This window comes from Salmo trutta, chromosome 6 (assembly GCF_901001165.1).
Source record: "Salmo trutta chromosome 6, fSalTru1.1, whole genome shotgun sequence".
In the NCBI taxonomy this organism is placed as follows: domain Eukaryota; kingdom Metazoa; phylum Chordata; class Actinopteri; order Salmoniformes; family Salmonidae; genus Salmo; species Salmo trutta.
The window spans coordinates 31,294,285-31,315,479 of NC_042962.1; the positions used below are offsets into that span (position 1 = coordinate 31,294,285).

General features: G+C 39.9%; 1 protein-coding gene across 1 annotated transcript; it reads right to left on the minus strand.

The window, feature by feature from the left end:
* Nucleotides 1-1,319: 1,319 nt before the first annotated feature.
* On the minus strand, nucleotides 1,320-20,342 carry cidea (cell death inducing DFFA like effector a). The gene is made up of 5 exons (XM_029756174.1): nucleotides 19,749-20,342; nucleotides 13,489-13,627; nucleotides 11,110-11,256; nucleotides 4,398-4,570; nucleotides 1,320-2,328 (listed from the first exon to the last, which is right to left on the minus strand). The coding sequence occupies exons 1-5, from the start codon at nucleotides 19,814-19,816 to the stop codon at nucleotides 2,226-2,228; spliced, it is 630 nt and encodes a 209-aa protein (XP_029612034.1). The 5' UTR covers nucleotides 19,817-20,342; the 3' UTR covers nucleotides 1,320-2,225.
* Nucleotides 20,343-21,195: the final 853 nt, after the last annotated feature.

A 21,195-nucleotide genomic window follows, 5' to 3' on the forward strand; every position in this document is an offset into this window, starting at 1 on the left:
GGTTGGTATGCTCCCAGCAGATTCATGCAGGGTACTTGTGCCAAATCGTGTCGTTATGTTCATTGTTGTTTAACTAGCTCGTTAGCTAACGTTACGTGTGTGTGAGATCTTACACATTGTTTACCTAGCTAGCTACTGGTCTTAAACTAAAGTGTACAACACCCGTTGAATATGGCCTGTGTTAGTAAACGTCAACAAAAAAGCATAATGAAATTATTGCCAGCAGAGCTGGTAGGCTTTTTTTATGGTATCCAGAGTTAAACAAAACGACCAGAGCGCCAAGTGTGCGCACTGAACGCGCCGAGAGCGAAATTAGATGGTGGGGCTAAAGCTTAAGAGGGTTTGAACAATGGCATATGGGTGTAGACAAGGAAGAGCTCTTCTCTAGATAAAAGATTTAAAGGCCATTTTCTCAAAAATGAGTTTACAAGTTTATCAACTTTCAAAGCAAAATTAACTTTCCCCATTGTTCCTCAAAAATGCAGTGAATGATACATTTTGTAGCTGAATCAACTTTTATCCAATGTTAAAATGTGTGGGTTTTTTTTTCTTCAAATGTTGCAATATACTGTAACACTAAATCCAGGTGGAGAGTCACATTTATGAGTTAAGCACACCAGACTGAAACAGGGGGACTAGATGGGTTGTATTCATATGGCTCAACAAGCTAGTCTTGGACAGGTATTTGTAGTCTGTCCATTTTATGCCGTTTGGTACGGTGTCCCCTTATGAACACAACCCAGAATGTAGCCTACTACCCTTAATTCCTCTGACCATGAATAATTCCTCTGACCATGAATGACATTCCTGCAAGACTAAAATGATCAAATCACCCAATTGAGAATATCAGAAGTGTGGCTTTCACACTGCTAACTTTGGACTGCCCATAAAGGAACCAATGCCCTTTGTTCAGGAGGGTGTAACACACAATGTACAGATAGAATTGTACCAGGTAGAACAAACAGGATTGATAAGTCATGTATTGGAAGTGTCCACGAATAGTCTGATTGCACTCAAATATTCTAAATGCCTGTTCACAGAAATGTGTGTCTATTGCTCTGGCGAAGGATATGTAAAAGTCACTGTGGTTACGCAGCAGAATTAGTGATAATGTACTGTACCAATTCTGACCACCCATCACTAGCACACAGCTCAATGGATTTAAAGAGCTTAAGGCCGACAAAGGAAATCATGGCAGTCTGCAAAATGACTGCAGCTAGGCTCTGACTGAAGCATAGGAGCCCCAATGTCCATGTATTTGACATAGCCCACAGAAAATATACAATCATTGACAAACTAATAGCTTGCATCAAGTCAGATGAGACGTTTTACAAAAACCTTTATTTATAGATTTGACAGACAGGGCAACTATTCAGTGACATTTTAGTTTCAGAGTGCTTCCAAATTGAACTTTTTTGTACTTAGACAATGCCCAGTCCCAGACAGTTGGGCTTTCAATTGGTCCTGGAGTAAACCCCATTTTAGTCATTTAGCAGATGCTCTTATCCAGAGCGACTTACTGGCACAATTAGGGCCTTGCTCAAGGGCACAATGACTTTTCCAGAGTCAGCTATTCGAACCTATGCTACCTAGCATTGGGCCATAAAGTCTTAGCTCGATTCCTCACATCCTCAAAACGCATTGGAGGACAAGATCTGAGGTGATCTCCTCCAATGCAATTTGAGAAGATGCATGGAGAGGAAATACTTGAGATTCACCCTAGTAGATTGCTATTCTGATGGGGAATGGAATCACTAAAAACAGTCACCATCGAGTCAATCCAAGCAACATGTCAGGCATGCTTTTCTCTTTAAAAACATACAACACAATGGGGCCATCCAGATTAAGGGACAGTTTAAGAACATTGATATTTTGCTACAGAGGCCAACCAGATTTTTTTTTTACGACTTTAAAAATCAACAAAATCACACCATCCCAACTAGAGATACATGCAAGTTGGAATATGTTGCCCATAGTAAAAATGTGCATATTGTATTTACGTCCTCCTCCAGCAGGGCAGTGCTTTTATTTGATGTATATCAACATTGTTTTACATACATTTGCAGTGGCTCAACAAAACCAGCCGGTAACAAGGCCTACACGCATCTCATGAAGGAATTTTCCCAGTTACTTAGTGAGACAAATGGCATTTCGGGAGGCCCTGGACACTTTTCACCTGGTGCATTTTAAAGAGCTCAAACAGGGCCTTGGACTTTGGTCATGTCCTAGTAGTCATCATTCCCAATGTACTGCAGTATGTATGAGGAACAACACAGAAGCAGCTGCCCCGCCACTCTCGCCACATAGGTCAGATAACGCAGAAGAGATCTAAAGAGAATGCGAAAGGCAGAGCTGAAAACTTCATAATACAGTCAAAACATATATTCTGATATCTCAGAACTTGTTCAGTGAAGACCCAGTTGTAAGCCCCAACTTGTTCATGTTAAAAAAACTGGAATCTTCAGATATCCTTGCAGCCAACCCACTGGACACAAACTGGTAGACGAAACATTGTTTCCATGTCATTTAAACACCAACAATTGTTGAATCAACGTGGAAAACTGGCAAAGAAATGTATATATATATATTTTTTACTTTAGTCCAATTTCTTGTTGGTTTCACATTAGTTGCCACGCCATTAAATGCAAATCCGAACTAGACGTTTAACTGACGTCTGTGCCCAGTGGGAATGAATTAACAAAAACACAAGACACAATGACCTGCCGACTTTGAATATTTCTCTGCTAAAATATTTTACATTTTGACCAGTGCCTATAAAAATGTACAGTACCAGTCAAAAGATTTGACACCTAGTCATTCAAGGGCTTCTTTATTTTTTCTATTTTCTACATTGTAGAACAATAGTGAAGACATCAAAACTATGAAATAACACATGGAATCATGTAGTAACCAAAAGTGTTAAATCAAAATATAATTTTAGATTTGAGATTCTTCAAAGTAGCCATTCTTTGCCTTGATGACAGCTTTGCACACTGTTGACATTCTCTCAACTAGCTTCATGAGGTAGTCACCTGGAATGCATTTCAATTAACAGGTGTGCCTGTAATTCCAGAAAGTTAATTTGTGGAATTTCTTTCCTTCTTAATGCATTTGAGCCAAACAGTTGTGTTGTGACAAGGTAGGGGTGGTATACAGAATATAGCCCTATTTGGTAAAATACCAAGTCCATATTATGGCAAGAACAGCTCAGATAAGCAAAGAGAAATGACAGTTCATCATTACTTTAAGACATGAAGGTCAGTCAATCTGGAAAATTCCAAGAACTTTGAAAGTACAGTTGCAAAAACTATCAAGTGCTATGATGAAACTGGCTCTCATGAGGCCCGCCACAGGAAAGGAAGACCGAGTTAACTCTGCTGCAGAGGATAAGTTCATTAGAGTTACCAGCCTCAGATTGCAGCCAAAATAAATGCTTCCGAGTTCAAGTAACAGACATCTCAACATCAACTGTTCAGAGGAGACTGCGTGAATCAGGCCTTCATGGTTGAATTACTGCAAATAAACCACCACAGAAGGACACATAAGACTTGCTTGGGCCAAAACCACAAGCAATGACATTAAACCAATATTTTTGGTTGCAACCACCGTGTCTTTGTGAGACGCAGAGTAGGTGATAGGATGATCTCCGCATGTGTGGTTCACACCGTGAAGCATGTAGGTGGTGGTGAGATGTGGGGTGCTTTGCTGGTGACACTGATTTAGTTAGAATTCAAGGCACACTTAGCCAGCATGGTTATCACAGCATTCTGCAGCGATACGCCATCCCATCTGGTTTGCGCTTAGTGGGAGCATGATTTGTTTTTCAACAGGACAATGACCCAACACACCTCCAGGCTGTGTAAGGGCTATTTGACCAAGAAGGAGAGTGATGGAGTGCTGCATCAGGTGACCTGGCCTCCACAATCACCCAACCTCAACCCAATTGAAATTGTTTGGAAGGAGTTGGACCACAGAGTGAAGGAAAAGCAGCCAACAAGTGCTCAGCATGTGGGAACTCCTTAAAGACTGTTGGAAAAGCATTCCAGGTGAAGCTGGTTGAGAGAATGCCAAGAGTGTGCAAAACTCAAGGCAAAGGGTGGCTACTTTGAAGAATCTGAAATGACATACATTTTCATTTGTTTAAAACTTTTTTGGCAACTACAAATTCCATATGTGGTATTTCATCATTTCGAAGTCTTCACTATTATTATACAATGTAAAAAAAAAAGGAAAAAGAAAAAGAAAAATCCTTGAATGAGTAGGTGATTTACAGGAGCAGTCAAACTTTTGACTGCTCCTGTAAATCAGTCTACTTCACCTGACATTTAACCCCCCCCCCCCCCCCACTGTCCCCATACATTTCCCCTTGAGAGATGGTGTGGTAGTAGTGTACTCACTTCAAGATACCCTTGGCCCTGGTGCATTGAACGTCATACGATAGTGTGTAGATTTCATAAAGAGTCGCTTTAATGGTTAGACACCCGATGAAGTCCTTGGGGTTCAACTTGTACAGGTCGAAACTCAATTTACCAATTCCATTTCTCTTGGTCTGGCTGGAACTTGGGAGGACCTGTACAAGAATGGACAAAGGTCAGTCTAAGACAGGGCTATTAAAATCTGGCAAGCTAGGTGAGTTACACTTCTGGTTCATTCTTCCCTCTAATCAAGGCATGATTTAGACATACAGTGCATTCAAAGTATTCACACCTTGACTTTTTCCAAAATATGTTGTTTTACAAAGTAGGATTAAAATGTGTCATTTTTTGTCAACAATCACAAAATACTCTGAAAGATGCCAAAATAAAAATGTGATAAGTATTCAACCCCCGGAGTCAAGAGATCACCTTAGGCAGCGATTACAGCTGTGAGTCTTTCTGGGTAAGTCTCAGAGCTTTGCACCTGGATTGTACAATATTTGGCAATTACTCTTTTACAAATTCATCAAGCTCTCAAGTTGGTTGTTGATCATTGCGAGACAGCCATTTTCAATTATTGCCATAGATTTTCAAGACGATTTAAGTCAAAACTGTAACGCCGTCCATAATCCCCACCATGGGGTACAACGTGTTCACAACATTGACATCAGCAAACTACTCACACGTTCTGCGGTTGTGAGGCCGGTTGGAGATACTTCTAAATTCTCTAAAACATTGGAGTCAGATTATGGTAGAGAAATAAAAATTGAGGATCTTTTATTTCAGCTCATGAATCGTGACCAAAACTTTACATGTTGCATTTACATTTTTTTGTTCAGTGTATATTTAGCCTTGTGTTTTAGGTATTTGTCTCCCAGTGTCTGTTGGAAAGCAGACAGAACCAAGTTTCTCTAGGATTTTGACTGTACTTAGCTCTATTCGGTTAATTTTTATTTAAAAAAAACTCCCTAGTCTTGCCGATGACAAGCATACCCATAACATGATGCAGCCACCACCATGCTAGAAAAAAAAAGGAAGAGTGGACGTCGGTGATTGTTTTGTTTGGGGCAAATCCAACACCTTTGTATTCAGGACAAAACATTGATTTCTTTGCTACATTTTTTGCAGTATTATTTTAGTGCCTTATTGCAAACAGCATGCATGTTTTGGAATATTTTATTCTATACATGCTTCTTTTTCACTCTCAATTAGGTTAGCACTGTTGATCCATCCTCAGTTTTCTTCTATCACAGCCATTGAAAACTCTGCAACTGTTTTAAAGTCACCATTGGCCTCATGGTGAAATCCGGCAACTGCGTTTGGAAGAATGCCTGTATCTTTGTAGTGACAGGTGTATTGATGCACCATCCAAAGTGTAATTAACAACTGCACCACGCTCAGACGGATATTCAATAGCTCCTTTTTTAAATGTATTATTATTTTTCCCCTCTTCATCTATCATTACCTGCACTTTTGTGAACCACTGGGAAACCTTCCCTGGTCTTTGTGGTTGAATCTATGCTTGAGATTCACTGCTCGACCTTACAGATAATTATGTGTGGAGTACAAGAAGTTAGGTAGTCATTTAAAAATCATGTTTAAAGACCATTATTGCACACAGTGAGTCCATGCAACTTAAGCACATTTGTACTCCTGAATTTATTTAGGCTTGCCATAAAAAAAGGGTTGACTACTTATTATTAAATCAAGACATTTCAGCTTTTCATTTGTAAACATTTCTAAAAACAAGAGGGCCACACTTTCACATCAAACCAGGGATCTCCAACTCTAGTTCCAGAGAGCTACTTGGAGATCCCTGGTTTGATGTGAAAGTGTGGCCCTCTTGTGGTGTGTGATAATACAGCAAGTCTCCACAATTGGGAAACGTGACATCCAAAATTTGTAAGAGTCACAGTCCTACAACAGAGAAGTACGACATGGCCAGCCCTCATTTAATATGAAGTTGCAGCAGATAGTGATCTTCTAATGCTTTTTCCAAGGCAACATTATGCCTAGCACACAAAAGTTCACTTCTGTGTGTATGTACATAATCAGGTCGATAAATATTTGGACATTGTTATTTTAGCCATCTACCACAGCATTTTGGAGTTGACATTAAATAATGAATGACTTTCAGGTTAAAGTTGAGTTATTTACATCCAAAGCAGGTGAACAGTGTAGGAATTACAGCCATTTTAAGGGACCAAAAGTAATTGGACAATTGGCTGCTCAGCTGTTCCATGGACAGGTGTGTGTTATTCCCTCATTAGTTAATTTACAAATATGCAGATAAAAGGTCTAGAGTTGATTTCAAGTGTGGCATTTGGAATCTGTTGCTGTCAACCCTCAATATGAAGGCCAAAGAGCGGTCACTGCCAGTGAAGCAAGCCATCATTAGGCAAAAAAAAATCAAAACAAACCCATCAGAAATAGCAAAAACATTAGATGTGGCCAAATCAACTATTTGATACATTCTTAAAAAGAAAGAACACACTGGTGAGCTCAGGAACACCAAACGGCTCGGAAGACCATGGAAAACAACTGTGGTGGATGACAGAAATGGTTTCACTGGTGAAGAAAAACCCCTTCACAACAGTTGGCCAGATCAAGAACACCCTCAAGGACGTAGGCGTATCTGTGTCAAAGTCAACAATCAAGAGAAGACTTCACCAGAATAAATACAGGGAGTTTACCACAAGATGTAAACCATTGGTTATCCTAAAAAACAGGAAGACCAGATTAGAGTTTGCCAAAAAGCATCTTTAAAAGCCTGTACAGTTCTGGAACATCCTATGGACAGATGAGACAAAGATCAACTTGTAACCAGAATGAAGGGAAGAGAAGAGTATGGAGAAGGGAAGAAACTGCTCATGATCCGAAGCGTACCACCATCTGTGAAGCATGGTGGAGGTAGTGTTATGGCGTGGGCATGTAAGGCTGCCAATGGAACTGGTTCCCTTGTATTTATTGATGTGACTGCTGACAAAAGCTGCAGGGTGAATTCTGAAGTGTTCAGGGCTATATTATCTGCTCAGATTCAGCCAAATGCGTCAACTCATTGGACGGCTCTTCACAGTGCAGCTGGACAATGACCCGAAGTATACTGCGAAAGCAACACAATACTTTAAGGCAAAGAAGTGCAAAGCTCTGCATTGGCAAAGTCAATCACCTGACCTGAATCCAATTGAGCATGCATTTCACTTGCAGAAGACAAAACGCCCCAAGAACAAGCAGGAACTGAAGACGGCTGCAGTAAAAGGCCTGGCATAGCATCACTAGGGAAGAAACCTAGCATCTGGTGATGTCTATGGGTTCCAGATTTCAGGCAGTCATTGACAGCAAAGGATTTAGAACCAAGTATTAACTCAATTTACATTTATGGTTGTTAGTTTGTCCAATTAGTTGAGCCCCTAAAATTGGGGGGCCATGTATAAAAAAAAGGTTGTAATTCCTACATGTTTAATACAATAATTGACAAAACCCTTAAACTAAAGACAAAAGTCTACACTTAATGCACATCTTGATTGTTTCCTTTCAAGTCCATTGTGCTGGCATACAGAGACAATTTTGCAAATTGTGTCACTGTCCAAATACTTATGGACCTGACTGTATGTATGTACAGTTGAAGTCGGAAGCTTACATACACTTAAGTCGGGTCATTAACTCATTTTTCAACCACTCCACAAATTTCTTGTTAACAAACTATAGTTTTAGCAAGTCGGTTAGGACATCTATTTTGTGCATGACAAGTAATTTTTCCAACAATTGTTTACAGACAGATGATTTCACTTAATCACAATTCCATTGGGTCAGAAGTTTGCATACACTAAGTTGACTGTGCCTTTAAACAGCTTGGAAAATTCCAGAAAATGTCATAGCTTTAGAAGCTTCTGATAGGCTAATTGACATCATTTGAGTCATTTGGAGGTGTACCTGTGGATGTATTTCAAGGCCTACCTTCAAATTCAGTGCCTCTTTCTTTGACATCATGGAAAAATCAAAAGAAAGCAGCCAAGACCTCAGAAAAAAAGTTAGACCTCCACAAGTCTGGTTCATCCTTGGGAGAAATTTCCAAATGCCTGAAGTTACCACGTTCATCTGTACAAACAATAGCACGCAAGTATAAACAGCATGGGACCACACCACTCAGGAAGGAGACACGTTCTGTCTCAGAGATGAACGTACTTTGGTGTGAAAAGTGCAGATCAATCCCAGAACAGCAAAGGACCTTGTGAAGATGCTGGAGGAAACGGGTACAAAAGTATCTATATCCACAGTAAAACGAGTCCTATATCGACATAACCTGAAAAGCCGCTCAGCAAGGAAGAAGCCACTGCTCCAAAACCCGACATACAAAAGCCAGACTACGGTTTGCAACTGCACATGGGGACAAAGACTGTACTTTTTGGAGAAACGTTCTCTGGTCTGATGAAACAAAAATAGAACTGTTTGGCAATAATGACCATCATTATGTTTGGAGGAAAGAGGGGGAGGCTTGCAAGCCAAAGAGCACCATCCCAATCGTGGAGCACTAGGGTGGCAGCATCATGTGGGGGTGCTTTGCTGCATGAGGGACTGGTGACTTCACAAAATGGATAGCACCATGAGGAACGAAAATTATGTGGATATATTGAAGCAACATCTCAAGACATCAGTCAGGAAGTTAAAGCTTGGTCGCAAATGGGTCTTCCAAATGGACAATTACCCCAAGCACACTTCCAAAGTTGTTGCAAAATGGCTTAAAACCTCTACGGGCTAGGGGGCAGTATTGAGAAATTTGAAAAAAATATGTGCCCATTTTTAATTGCCACCAACACCAACTCAGAAGCTAGTATATGCATATTATTACCAGATTTGGATAGAAAACACTGAATTTTCTAAAACTGTTTGAATGGTGTCTGTCTGTAAGTATAACAAAACTCATATGGCAGGCAAAAACCTGAGAAAACCTGAGAGAAAAAAAGAATTTTGTGGCTGTACTATTTTCTTTGTGTCATTGTTTATTAGATACCACAGTGAGAAAGGATACATTTCGCAACGCCTACGGCTTCCACTAGATGTCAGCGATCTTTATAAAGTTGTTTGAAGCGTCTATGATTAACAGAGACCAAATTAGAATGCAGGGAAGTTGACGTCCCTGGGATGTCGTCACTTCCATTATTGCCTGCACCTGCGCAATCATGAGACGCGAGACATTTTTCAAAAACGTTTTTCTAGACACAGGTGAGGTCTGGTTGAAACATTACTGATGTTTCACGTTAAAAATGGCTCTAAAGATTGATGCTAAACAACGTTTGACATGTTTGAACGAACGTAAATAGATTATTTTTTTAACTTTTCGCCGTGACTTCACACCCCCCACGCTACTTTTTAGTAGCTACCGAAGCGCTAACATGGAACAACTTGGAGTTATTTGGACATCAATTATGAACTTTGTCAAAATAAACCACATTTGTTGTGGTCCTGGGATTCCTAGAAGTGCCAATGGATGAAGATAATCAAAGGTAAGGGATTATTGACAATGGTATTATTGATATTACATGGTTACAAGATGATGCTAACCTACATAGCCTAGCCTATTGTTCTTAGCACAGCACCCGGTTTATTGCAACTTGTGATTTCCCAGTAAAGTTATTTTGAAATCTGGCAATACAGTAGCATTTATGAAATGTTAAACTATAATTATTTGAATGACAATATTATAATTTACCAATGTTTTCGAATAGTAATTTTGTAAATTGTAACGTTGTTCACCGGAAGCATTTCAGAGAAGAAAAAAATCTGAATTTCACCGCTACTGTAAAATGCTGTTTTTGGATATAAATATGAACTTGATGGAACAAAAAATGCATGTATTGTATAACATAATGTCCTAGGAGTGTCATCTGATGGAGATTGTCAAAGGTTGGTGCATAATTTTAGCTGGTTTCTGCTTTTGGTGACGCCTGACCTTGAATTGAAAATGGATGTTTGTACTTTTGTGGCTATGTACTGTCCTAACATAATCTAACTTTATGCTTTTGCCGTAAAGCCTCTTTGAAAAATCGAACAATGTGGTTAGATTAAGGAGATGTTTATCTTTTAAATGGTGTAAAAAAGTTGATTGTTTAAGAAATTGAAATTATTAGATTTTTGATGTTTTGAATTTCCAGCCTTGCTAGCAATCCCGTCTCAGGGTTCATTGCTACCCCGTATCCCCAACAGGTTTTAAGGACAAAGAAGTCAAGGTATTGGAGTGGCCATCAAAGCCCTGACCTCAATCCCATAAAATTTGTGGGCAGAACTGAAAAAGCGTCTGCGAGCAAGGAGACTTACAATCCTGACTCAGTTGCAAAAGCTGTCGGGGAATGGGCCAAAATCTACCCAATTTATTGTGGGAAAGTTGTAGAAAGCTACCCGAAAGGTTTGACCCAAGTTAAACAATTTAAAGGCAATGCTACCAAATACTAATTGAGTGCATGTACACTTCTGACCCACTGGGAATGTGATGAAAGAAAAGCCGAAATAATTATATTATTCTGACATTTCACATTCTTAAAATAAAGTGGTGATCCCAACTGACCTAAGACAGGGAACTTTTACTTGGATTAAATGTCAGGAATTGTGAAAACTGAGTTTAAATGTATTTGGCTAAGGTGTATGTAAATGCTGACTTCAACTGTATGCATGCATGTATGTATGTATGTATACGTACTCGAGTCCACATCTCTCCCTCCTGCAGGACCATGACTGGAGTATTGGCTGGCAGGGACTGGAAGAATGCCTCAGAGTCCACCACTGTCCCATCTTCCTCTAGCACCAGGATGAGGAACTGGCATGTCAACAGGAAGGCACTTGCTGTCTGGGGAGGACCGGTGTCATAGCACACACCATCATGTGATTTTCAAGTTGTTCATTATTTTTTTTTTAAGAAAATATGCTAAAAGTAGGCAACGATTTTGTTCAATCAACAATTTTAACATTGTATTTGTGGAGAACTGCACTTTTACAGATGTTTTAAGGATGACGTGCCAGGTGACCATCCTTGGAAGAGCAACCATAAACTCAGCAAAAAAAAAAACGTCCCTTTTTCAGGACCCTGTCTTTCAAAAGAGAATTCCTAACAATCCAAATAACTTCATTGTAAAGGGTTTAAACACGGTTTCCCATGCTTGTTCAATGAACCATAAACAATTAATGAACATGCACCTGTGGAACGGTCGTTAAGACACTAACAGCTTACAGACAGTAGGCAATTAAGGTCAGTTATGAAAACTTAGGACACTAAGAAGGCCTTTCTACTGACTCTGAAAGACACCAAAAGAAAGATGCCCAGGGTCCCTGCTCATCTGCGTGAACGTGCCTCAGCCATGCTGCAAGGAGGAATGAAGACTGCAGATGTGGCATGGGCAATAATTGCAATGTCCATACTGTGAGACGCCTTAGACAGCGCACATGGAGACTGGATGGACAGCTGATCGTCCTCACTGTGGCAGACCACGTGGCAACAACTGCCCGAGTTACACCAGGAACGCACAATCCCGCCATCAGTGCTCAGACTGTCCGCAATAGGCTGAGAGGGCTTATAGATCTGTTGTAAGGCAGGTCCTCACCAGACATCACCGGCAAGGTGGAGGGTCCATCATGGTCTGGAGCGGTGTCACAGCATCATCGGACTGAGCTTGTTGTCATTGCAGGCAATCTCAACACTGTGCGTTACAGGGAAGACATCCTCCTCCCTCATGTGGTACCCTTCCTCCAGGCTCATCCTGACATGACCCTCCAGCATGACTATGCCACCAGCCATACTGCTCGTTCTGTACGTGGTTTCCTGCAAGACGGGAATGTCAGTGTTTTGCCATGGCCAGCAAAGAGCCCAGATCTCAATCCCATTGAGCACGTCTGAGACCTGTTGGATCGGAGGGTGAGGGCTAGGGCCATTCCCCCCAGAAATGTCTGGGAACTTGCAGGTGCCTTGGTGGAAGAGTGGGGTAACATCTCACAGCAAGAACTGGCAAATCTGGTGCAGTCCATGAGGAGGAGATGCACTGCAGTACTTAATGCAGCTGGTGGCCACACCTGATACTGACTTACTTTTGACCCCCCTTTGTTCAGGGTCACATTATACAATTTCTGTTAGTCACATGTCTGTGGAACTTGTTCAGTTTATGTCTCAGTTGTTGAATCTTGTTATGGTCATAAAAATATTTACACATGTTAAGTTTGCTTAAAATAAAAGCAGTTGACAGGGAGAGGACGTTTCTTTTTTTTGCTGAGTTTATATCCATTTGCGAATCACAAATACTGTAGGTAATTTGCACAACATGAGACTGGGTTGCGTTCAGGAGGGAAAAACTTTCTGCCGATAGAAATGTCTTGCATATGATTCCCTGCTCTACATAACATAATTCTATCTGAACATTCTGTAACATTTCACTCCACTGCACGTCGGACCCCAAGTCTCTCGGGTGAGGTTACTCAACAATTGCAACAAGCAGCATCATCTTAACAGGGTCAGTAAACCAGGAGTGTATTAAATGTGTTGAAATGTTCACATTTTATTTAACATTTGGTTACAGAGTTGCCTGTCTAGTAGCAGTGCTTGCAATTTTGTGTATATTAACTTCACAAGGTAATGTAACCTGTCCTTGGACTTGATGACATCTCATTTGCAGGAAGTTCCACCTCACATTCCTCCTTTAAAAAGACATTACTTAAAAGAAAAAAAAATCTTACACCAATTATTTAGTGGGGTTGATGTAAGTGTTGGAGAGACTGATTTTCTGTCCCCATGAAATGGCTCTCTGAATACTTTAAAGACTGACATGTTGAATGCCAAGCATTGTGAATACCCCAGCGGCACAAACAGTATGCAAACGTTGCAGATAGAAATTACATCCAGAGCAGAATACATTCATATTTTAGTCATTTAGCAGACCCTCCTATCCTGGGTGACTTACAGTTGGTGCATTCATCTTAAGATACATAAGTGATTTTTTATTTTACTTGTCAGAGGTATGTTTGTTCTGCTAAATATATTTGTATCTGAACGCTCCACAACGTTGTCCTGCTGAAGGTAGGAGTATGCATTTACCTGGTCTAGGAGGTCATCCAGGGAGGCGGCCACTACCCCTTTCCTCTGCCTTCGACTCTGGGTACAGAGCCTGAAGGGACGAGGCTTGGGTGGGGGAAGGATCCGGCGTGAGAGTGTCGTTTGGATAGTTGACACTGACCTGTCAGTATAGAAGCAAAAAGGACAAAAAAAAGGAAAATTAGTTCAGTTCAAGGTCGTGTTCAGGACAGGTAATGTCTCCAGTTAAGACTTTTAGACTGTTTTGTGACTAGCTTCTTAGTGTGGAGTGATACTACCTGCTAGACTTCTTACAGAGAAATACTGTACGTCTACCTCCTTGTTTTACCACATCTCCGCAGCGAGGAGACAGCATCTCAAATGTCGCATTAGGATCATCAGGTCTCAGCAGAATAAGTATTAGAGGTCGACCGATATGATTTTTCAACGCCGATACCGATTATTGGAGGACCAAAAAAAGCCGATGCCGATTAATATTATATTTAAATATAATAACAATTACAACAATACTGAATGAACACTTATTTTAACTTAATAAGTAAATAAAATCAATTTAGTCTCATAAATAATGAAACATGTTCAATTTGGTTTAAATAATGCAAAAACACTGTTGGAAAAGAAAGTAAAAGTGTGCCATGTAAAAAACTAAACATTTAAGTTCCTTGCTCAGAAGATATGAAAGCTGGTGGTTTCTTTTAACATGAGTCTTCAATATTCCCAGTTAAATAGTTTTAGGTTGTAGTTATTATAGGACTATTTCTCTCTATACCATTTGTATTTCATACACCTTTGACTATTGGATGTTCTTATAGGCACTATAGTATTGCCAGCCCAATCTCGGGAGTTGATAGGCTTGAAGTCATAAATAGTGCAATGCTTGAAGCACAGCGAAGAGCTGCTGGCAAACGCAGGAAAGTGCTGTTTGAATGAATGCTTACGAGCCTGCTGCTGCCTACCACCGCTCAGTCAGACTGCTCTATCAAATCAGACTTAATTATAATAAAAACACAGAAATACGAGCCTTTGATCATTAATATGGTCAAATCCGGAAACGATCATTTCAAAAACGTTTATTCTTTCAGTGAAATACGGAACTGTTCTGTATTTTAACGAACGGGTGGCAACACTAAGTCTAAATATCAGAGGTGTGGACTCTCGTCACATATGATGACTTGCAACTCGACTTTCACACCGATGACTCGTGACTTGACTTGAGCCTTATGACTCGACTTATATATTTTATGACTTTACTGGTGTATCATGTAGGCTAACGTAACATTAACTCAATGAGCCTCCACACAGTCAGTAAGTCAGTGCAGGAACGTGATCATTGCACCCAAGATTGAGCTACAACTGGCTAGGCAGTTGGTAGCCCTAAATCCTGCTTGATGTTACTGCTGTTCCTAAAACCATTGACATACATTAGCCTACTGTAACCGCACAGAGAGAGTGTGTGTGTGTGTGTGTGTGTGTGTGTGTGTGTGTGTGTGTGTGTGTGTGTGTGTGTTTTAAGGTTGGGCAATTGTGTAGAAGCCTACGTCTCCCATTGCGCCCCATAGCGATCCTCGATCACTATTGGGGGGGGTGTGTCTTTCTCATGGCTACCCATGTACATCCATGGAAATATAACATTTATTTGGAAATTAATAAATATAGATATTTTTAAAAGCATTCATGATTTGCATATATGTAATATACTATTACTCTATTAAATATGAAACGGTATTACATTTGGTGAAGAGCACATTATGACTTGTTTAGGACTCGAAACTCAAAGTTTAGAACTTGAGACTTGTCAGTCTTGACTCGGACTTGCAAAACAATGACTTGGTCCCACCTCCTCTAAATATTGCTGTTACATTGCACAACCTTCAATGTTATGTCATAATTATGTACAATTCTGGCAAATGAATTAGTCTTTGTTAGGAAGAAATGATCTTCACACAGTTCGCAAAGAGCCAGACGGCCCAAACTGCTGCATATACCCTTACTCTGCTTGCACAGAACGCAAGAGAAGTGACACAATTTCCCTAGTTAAAAGAAATTCATGTTAGCAGGCAATATTAACTAAATATGCAGATTAAAAAAATATATATATATATTAATAAGAAAATATATATACATACATACACACGTGTGTATTGATTTTAAGAAAGGCATTGATGTTTATGGTTAGGTACATTGGTGCAACGACAGTGCTTTTTCTGAAAATGCGCTTGTTAAATCATCACCTGTTTAGCAAAGTAGGATGTGATTCGATAAAGTAACAGGCACTGCATTGATTATATGCAACGCAGGACAAGTTAGATAAACTAGTAATATCAACCATGTGTAGCTAACTAGTGATTATGTTAAGATTGATTGTTTTTTTATAATATAAGTTTAATGCTAGCTAGCAACTTACCTTGGCTCCTAGCTGCACTTGCATAACAGGTGGTCAGCCTGCCAAGTAGTCTCCTCGTGGAATGCAATGTAACCGGCCATAATCAGCATCCAAAAATGCAGATTACCGATTGTTATGAAAACTTGAAAAAAATAAAATAAAAATCGGCCCTGCCGATTAGTCGGTCGACCTCTAATAAGTGAGATTATAGAGCAAGTGGAACTCTTTAAAATATATGCCAAGAATAACATCTGAATTATTCAGATATGCGTTTCAAACTAAAGCTAACATTGGAAGTTAGCTAGAGCAAGCGGCCTTGTTCACACTGCAGGCCTGATTTAAATAGCCTCATTGCTGTCAACAAATTGACAGACCTAGTTGTGCAGAACTGAAATTGAACTTTAAAGAAAACGAGTTTATATGAATGTGATTTAACTTCTAATCATTTAAGCCTTGTTCACACTACAGGCCTAGTTTATCAAATCTGTTTAGGAATAATGACTGTCCAAACAGCAAGTTACAAGTGACCAAATCAGGCGTGTGTGTGTTGAGAAAATCATTTGCTGACATGTCCATGCTATTTCTCATAGTAATGACGGGTGTGTGTGCAGTGGTGTAGGCTGATTAGTTATAGGAAGCAGGAGCACCACCAAAGAAGTTATGTAGCAAGCTAAGGTGACAATGGCTGCCATGGACATTTCCCAGTCACTTTGAATGTTCAAAATTATAGTGTAAGAAAAACTTTAACTTATCCTTTTGAGGCTTTAAAAAAAAAAAAAGACGTTATGATCCAACTTTGAAAACAAGTCCTTTTTGGCTAGCTACAGCAGTCAACTAGCAAGTCAGGTTTATCAGTTTACAAAATTCACTAATTTGTTTGTAAACAATTAACAAGCTAGTTATCCTATCACATGTTCTTGTCAAAATGTAAAGCAGTGGCGGTCAGTGACATTTAAGCTGAGGGAGGACAATTTCTCTCATGAGCATGGCCTTATTTCTATTACAGCATATTGGATGACTCATTCATATTACATTCACCCAGTTCAATGTAACAGCAATAGGGTTAGGCTACAAGATACTCAAACTTCCCCCTATACCCATCGTGAGGTTGCTACAACCAAGCCTCTGAATGAAAGTTTACAACATAGGTCGTGAGACAAATTTGAGTGACATATGGACAGACAGTGACATTCAATACCACCTTGCACACTCTTGCCCACATCTAGCTGATGTAGAGTGTAATCCTTAGTCCAACAGTTTCAAATGAGCTTCTATGCAGCAACATTAGTGTACAGTCAGTAAGCTGTTACACCAGCAGGCCCAGTGGCAATAAGATTTTGGTATTACCAATTTAACTTGGAAAGTCATAGCCAGCTAGCTAACATAGCAATCTCTGGTTGAGCAGGTTGTTTCAGTATGCTAAACTTGCTAGCTGCATTTGCTAAGTAAGTTAAACTGAAATAAAAGAAAATTACACTATTTCTCTTGCTTCTCCTTCATTTTGGAAGAAATACATTTGTTCAAAACTGTTTATTTCATTTCTCTCTTTGAGTCAACTACTCACCACATTATGCACTGCAGTGCTAGCTAGCTGTAGCTTATGCTTTCAGTACTAGATTAATTCTCTGATCCTTTGAATGGAGGGACAACATGTCAGTTCATGCTGCAAGAGCTCTGATAGGTTGGAGGACATCCTCTGGAAGTTGCCATAATTACTGTGCAAGTCTATGGAAGGGGGTGAGAACCATGAGCCTCCTAGGTTTTGTATTGAAGTTAATGTAATGTACCTAGAGGAGGACAGAAACTAGCTGTCCTCCAGCTACACCATGGTGCTACCAAAAATAGTGTTTTAATCAGTTATTTGGTGACGTGATTATATTTAGTGTAGTTTTATCTAAAAAGGATAACTTCAAACATTTTACATTTGTATGAAATTCACTGAGGATGGTCCTCCCCTTACTCCTTTAAGGAGCTTCCACATAGTAGCTAGCTAACAAGCAAGCAAGCTATGCCAAATAAGTTTAAAAACCACTTGAGGGCAAATAAATCATATGGCCAGCAACCAGATTTGCATCTGATTTCAAAGCACCTACAAAGGTGGTTTGAAATGTGGCTTGTAATATCTGATTCCATGTGCTTTTTGGATGTTCAGAAAGCAGGAAAAAGAACAGATTCAAATATATAAAAAAACAGGATTTTTGTCACTTCAAACTGCCAGTGTGAACAAGGCTTTAGAGTTGTCTGAACAGGTTGTTCTCCCAGTGTCAGCTAATCAAGAATTGAGTTTCATGCCTAGTCACATAACTATTTAGTCAATACCTAGTGATTGACAATATCTGTGAATAAAAAAAACACTTCAGTCCTATTCAATATAATATTGCAACATCATTACACTGCCAATGAGGGGAAGAGGGGAGGTAGACCTCTGTGGAAATGTATGACAAAGGGCACACCACAGGCATTAGTCAAATCACAGAAGTATTACCATTACTTGACATCTTTTGCTTTCAACCTATATTATCATAATTTTATTAAAGTTCAGATGTTTGAGTTAAAGAGTTTTAAAATGGCCACTTTAAAAAGTCTTACTAATTTGGGGCATGGCCACACTCAGTTGTGGAAATGCCATGACTAGGGTGGGCATGATTCCTTGTTCTACATGTCGGATAGGTATGTTTGCTCTACATAAACGTATCTTACGGTTCAACGTTGAAAATACCATTTTGCATTTTCTAAAGACGCACAATTGTCTACATAATTAGGATTTGCCAATTAGTCATGGCCTGTTGCGCGACAGACTGGTGGCGCGGTCAACAGGGGTATATTCATTACGCCGATTCTGTTGCAAAACAGTTTACTCAAAACCATGTTGAGATCGGTTTTGTTCTTAAAACGTTGCAGTTCAGTCGTGTCTCAAAAAAAAAATATGGTGTCTGGAAGAAGGCCACTGGTCTGTCTCGCACGGGGACATGACTCATTGGCAAATCCTAATGTAGGCTACGCTTCACAGGTGCGTCTTTAGATGATTCAGAATAGTATTTTCAAATGTTTGGTGGCTTAAATGCAGTAGGATATGGGGGAGAGCTGGGACGAAAGTAAAACATTTCCCAGATAAAACAGAAGCTAAAATTATGCAGTGAAATCAGCACATTCCTAATGGAGGATGAACCCTGCAACCCCCCCCCCCCCCCAAAAAAACAGCCCAGTCTGACCATGTTACACCAAGTTAAGTGGTTTTGAGCAGTACAAGTACAAAAAAAAAGTACGTTTTTGCATTGAAAACTGAAAAACATATCCTACTACATTCCCATTAAAGTGAGATGAGAAAATAGTTAATATAGCTGTTCCATTTTAGTCATTAATATTGCAAGGCAAAATATTGTTTGCTAAACATTGATGTTGATTCATTTTCATTGCTTAAAATGTTGATGTCAAACCTATAGCATAATTATACCAATTGAAACAAACATGAAATTTTGGCTGATACCTTCAAGTGTATGAACTAACGAGCATTACAAACCAGACATAAGACTGATATTGATATAGAACAGCATGCACTACCCGCCAGCTTTTACTTGTCACAATTCTGTGTTACTCTCGCCCGCCGGCAGTTACAAAACTAACTTTGCATAGGTCTGTTCAATGTATATTTAATTTACCCTAGAAAATTAAATTACAGTTGCTAATGGTAGAGGACACAGACTAAGACGTTTTTCATCAAATATGGAGTCGCTACTTCTTTCGATCGGAGTAATTAGGAGACAAAAACCAACAAACAAGTGTTACTTTCGTCCCAGTTCTCCCCTGTTAGTAGGTGTAGCTCTAAATAGGCTACCTATAATGCTGGGAAATTAAATGACACCAGGTAGTTTATCCTTACCTCACCCAAGATTCCGGGAGAAGGGTTTTAGCATAATCCACACTTGAATGGATAGACAGTGAAGCCATTGTTTAAAATCAAGTGCAATCCTTGTTTTTGCAAGACTATCGTAAATCAATTGAGCTAGATGAGAAAAGAAAGTCGTCGCGCAATTCCCGGCTCTTGCCCGCCTGTGTCCTACCGGTGGTTACTGGCCCTGCCAACGGAAGCGATTTACCGAAGGTTTACTTTACCCTACTACGTCAGGTGACCAACAATAATTGTGATGCCTTTTTAGAAGGTTGCCCCTCACACGATTGGTCGCTTGTTAGTGACAAAAGCAATACAATGTGCCACAAGTTGTCCCATCAGCGTAATAATTAATTATTCCCCCCCAAAATACAGGTAGACCTTGTCCTAGAATCAATAAAAAAATATCAATAGCCTGAGATGCCTATAAATAATTAGAAAACCACTGACACCCAGCTTGCGCTTAATGTATTACCAAGGCTAAGAGACAATGTATGGTTGATCCGAAAAATGTGTTCGGAGGCGCCATATGGAAAACGTAACACAATTTCAAAGCCTCCAGAGGCCACATTGAGCACCATGCCTCATTGCGGTGCGCCTCTCAAATGTTGTAACAATGCAGAGGGCTCATCATTGACATGATTTGTTGACCGTAGGTGGGGGCGGGAGGTCCTGTATAAACAAAAACTCACTTCCTTGACAACAGCTCTGTACTGCTCTGCAGAGGCCATAACACCGTAAATGCTGCACAGCCAATGCAGGCAGCAGATTGACCATGTAGCGCCTGTAAGGGCTCAGACCCAGCAATAGCGTTTGCAGGCCTACTTTACTTAAATTCGCAAGTGGCTGAAACTATACTTCATATACACAAAAGTATTTGGACACCCCTTCAAATGAGTGGATTCAGCTATTTCAGCCACACCAGTTGCTGACAAGTGTATAACATCGAGCACACAGCCATGCAATCTCCGTAGAAAAAACACTGTCAGTAGAATGGCTTTACTGAAGAGCTCAGTGACTTTCAACATGGCACTGTCATTTTTATTTATTTTATTTAACCTTACAATGACGGCCTACCAAAAGGCAAATGGCCTCCTGTGGGGACAGGGGCTGGGATTAAAAATAAAAGTATAGGACAAAATACACATCACAACAAGAGAGACAACACTACATAAAGAGAGACCTAAGACCACAACATAGCAACACATGACAACACAGCATGGTAGCAACACAACATGTCAACAACATGGTAGCAGCACAAAACATTGTACAAACATTATTGGGCACAGACAACAACACAAAGGGCAAGAAGGTAAAGACAACAATACATCAAGGAAAGCAGACACAACTGTCAGTAAGAGTGTTAATGATTGAGTCTTTGAATGAATTGATAAAACTGTCCAGTTTGAGTGTTTGTTGCAGCTCGTTCCAGTCGCTA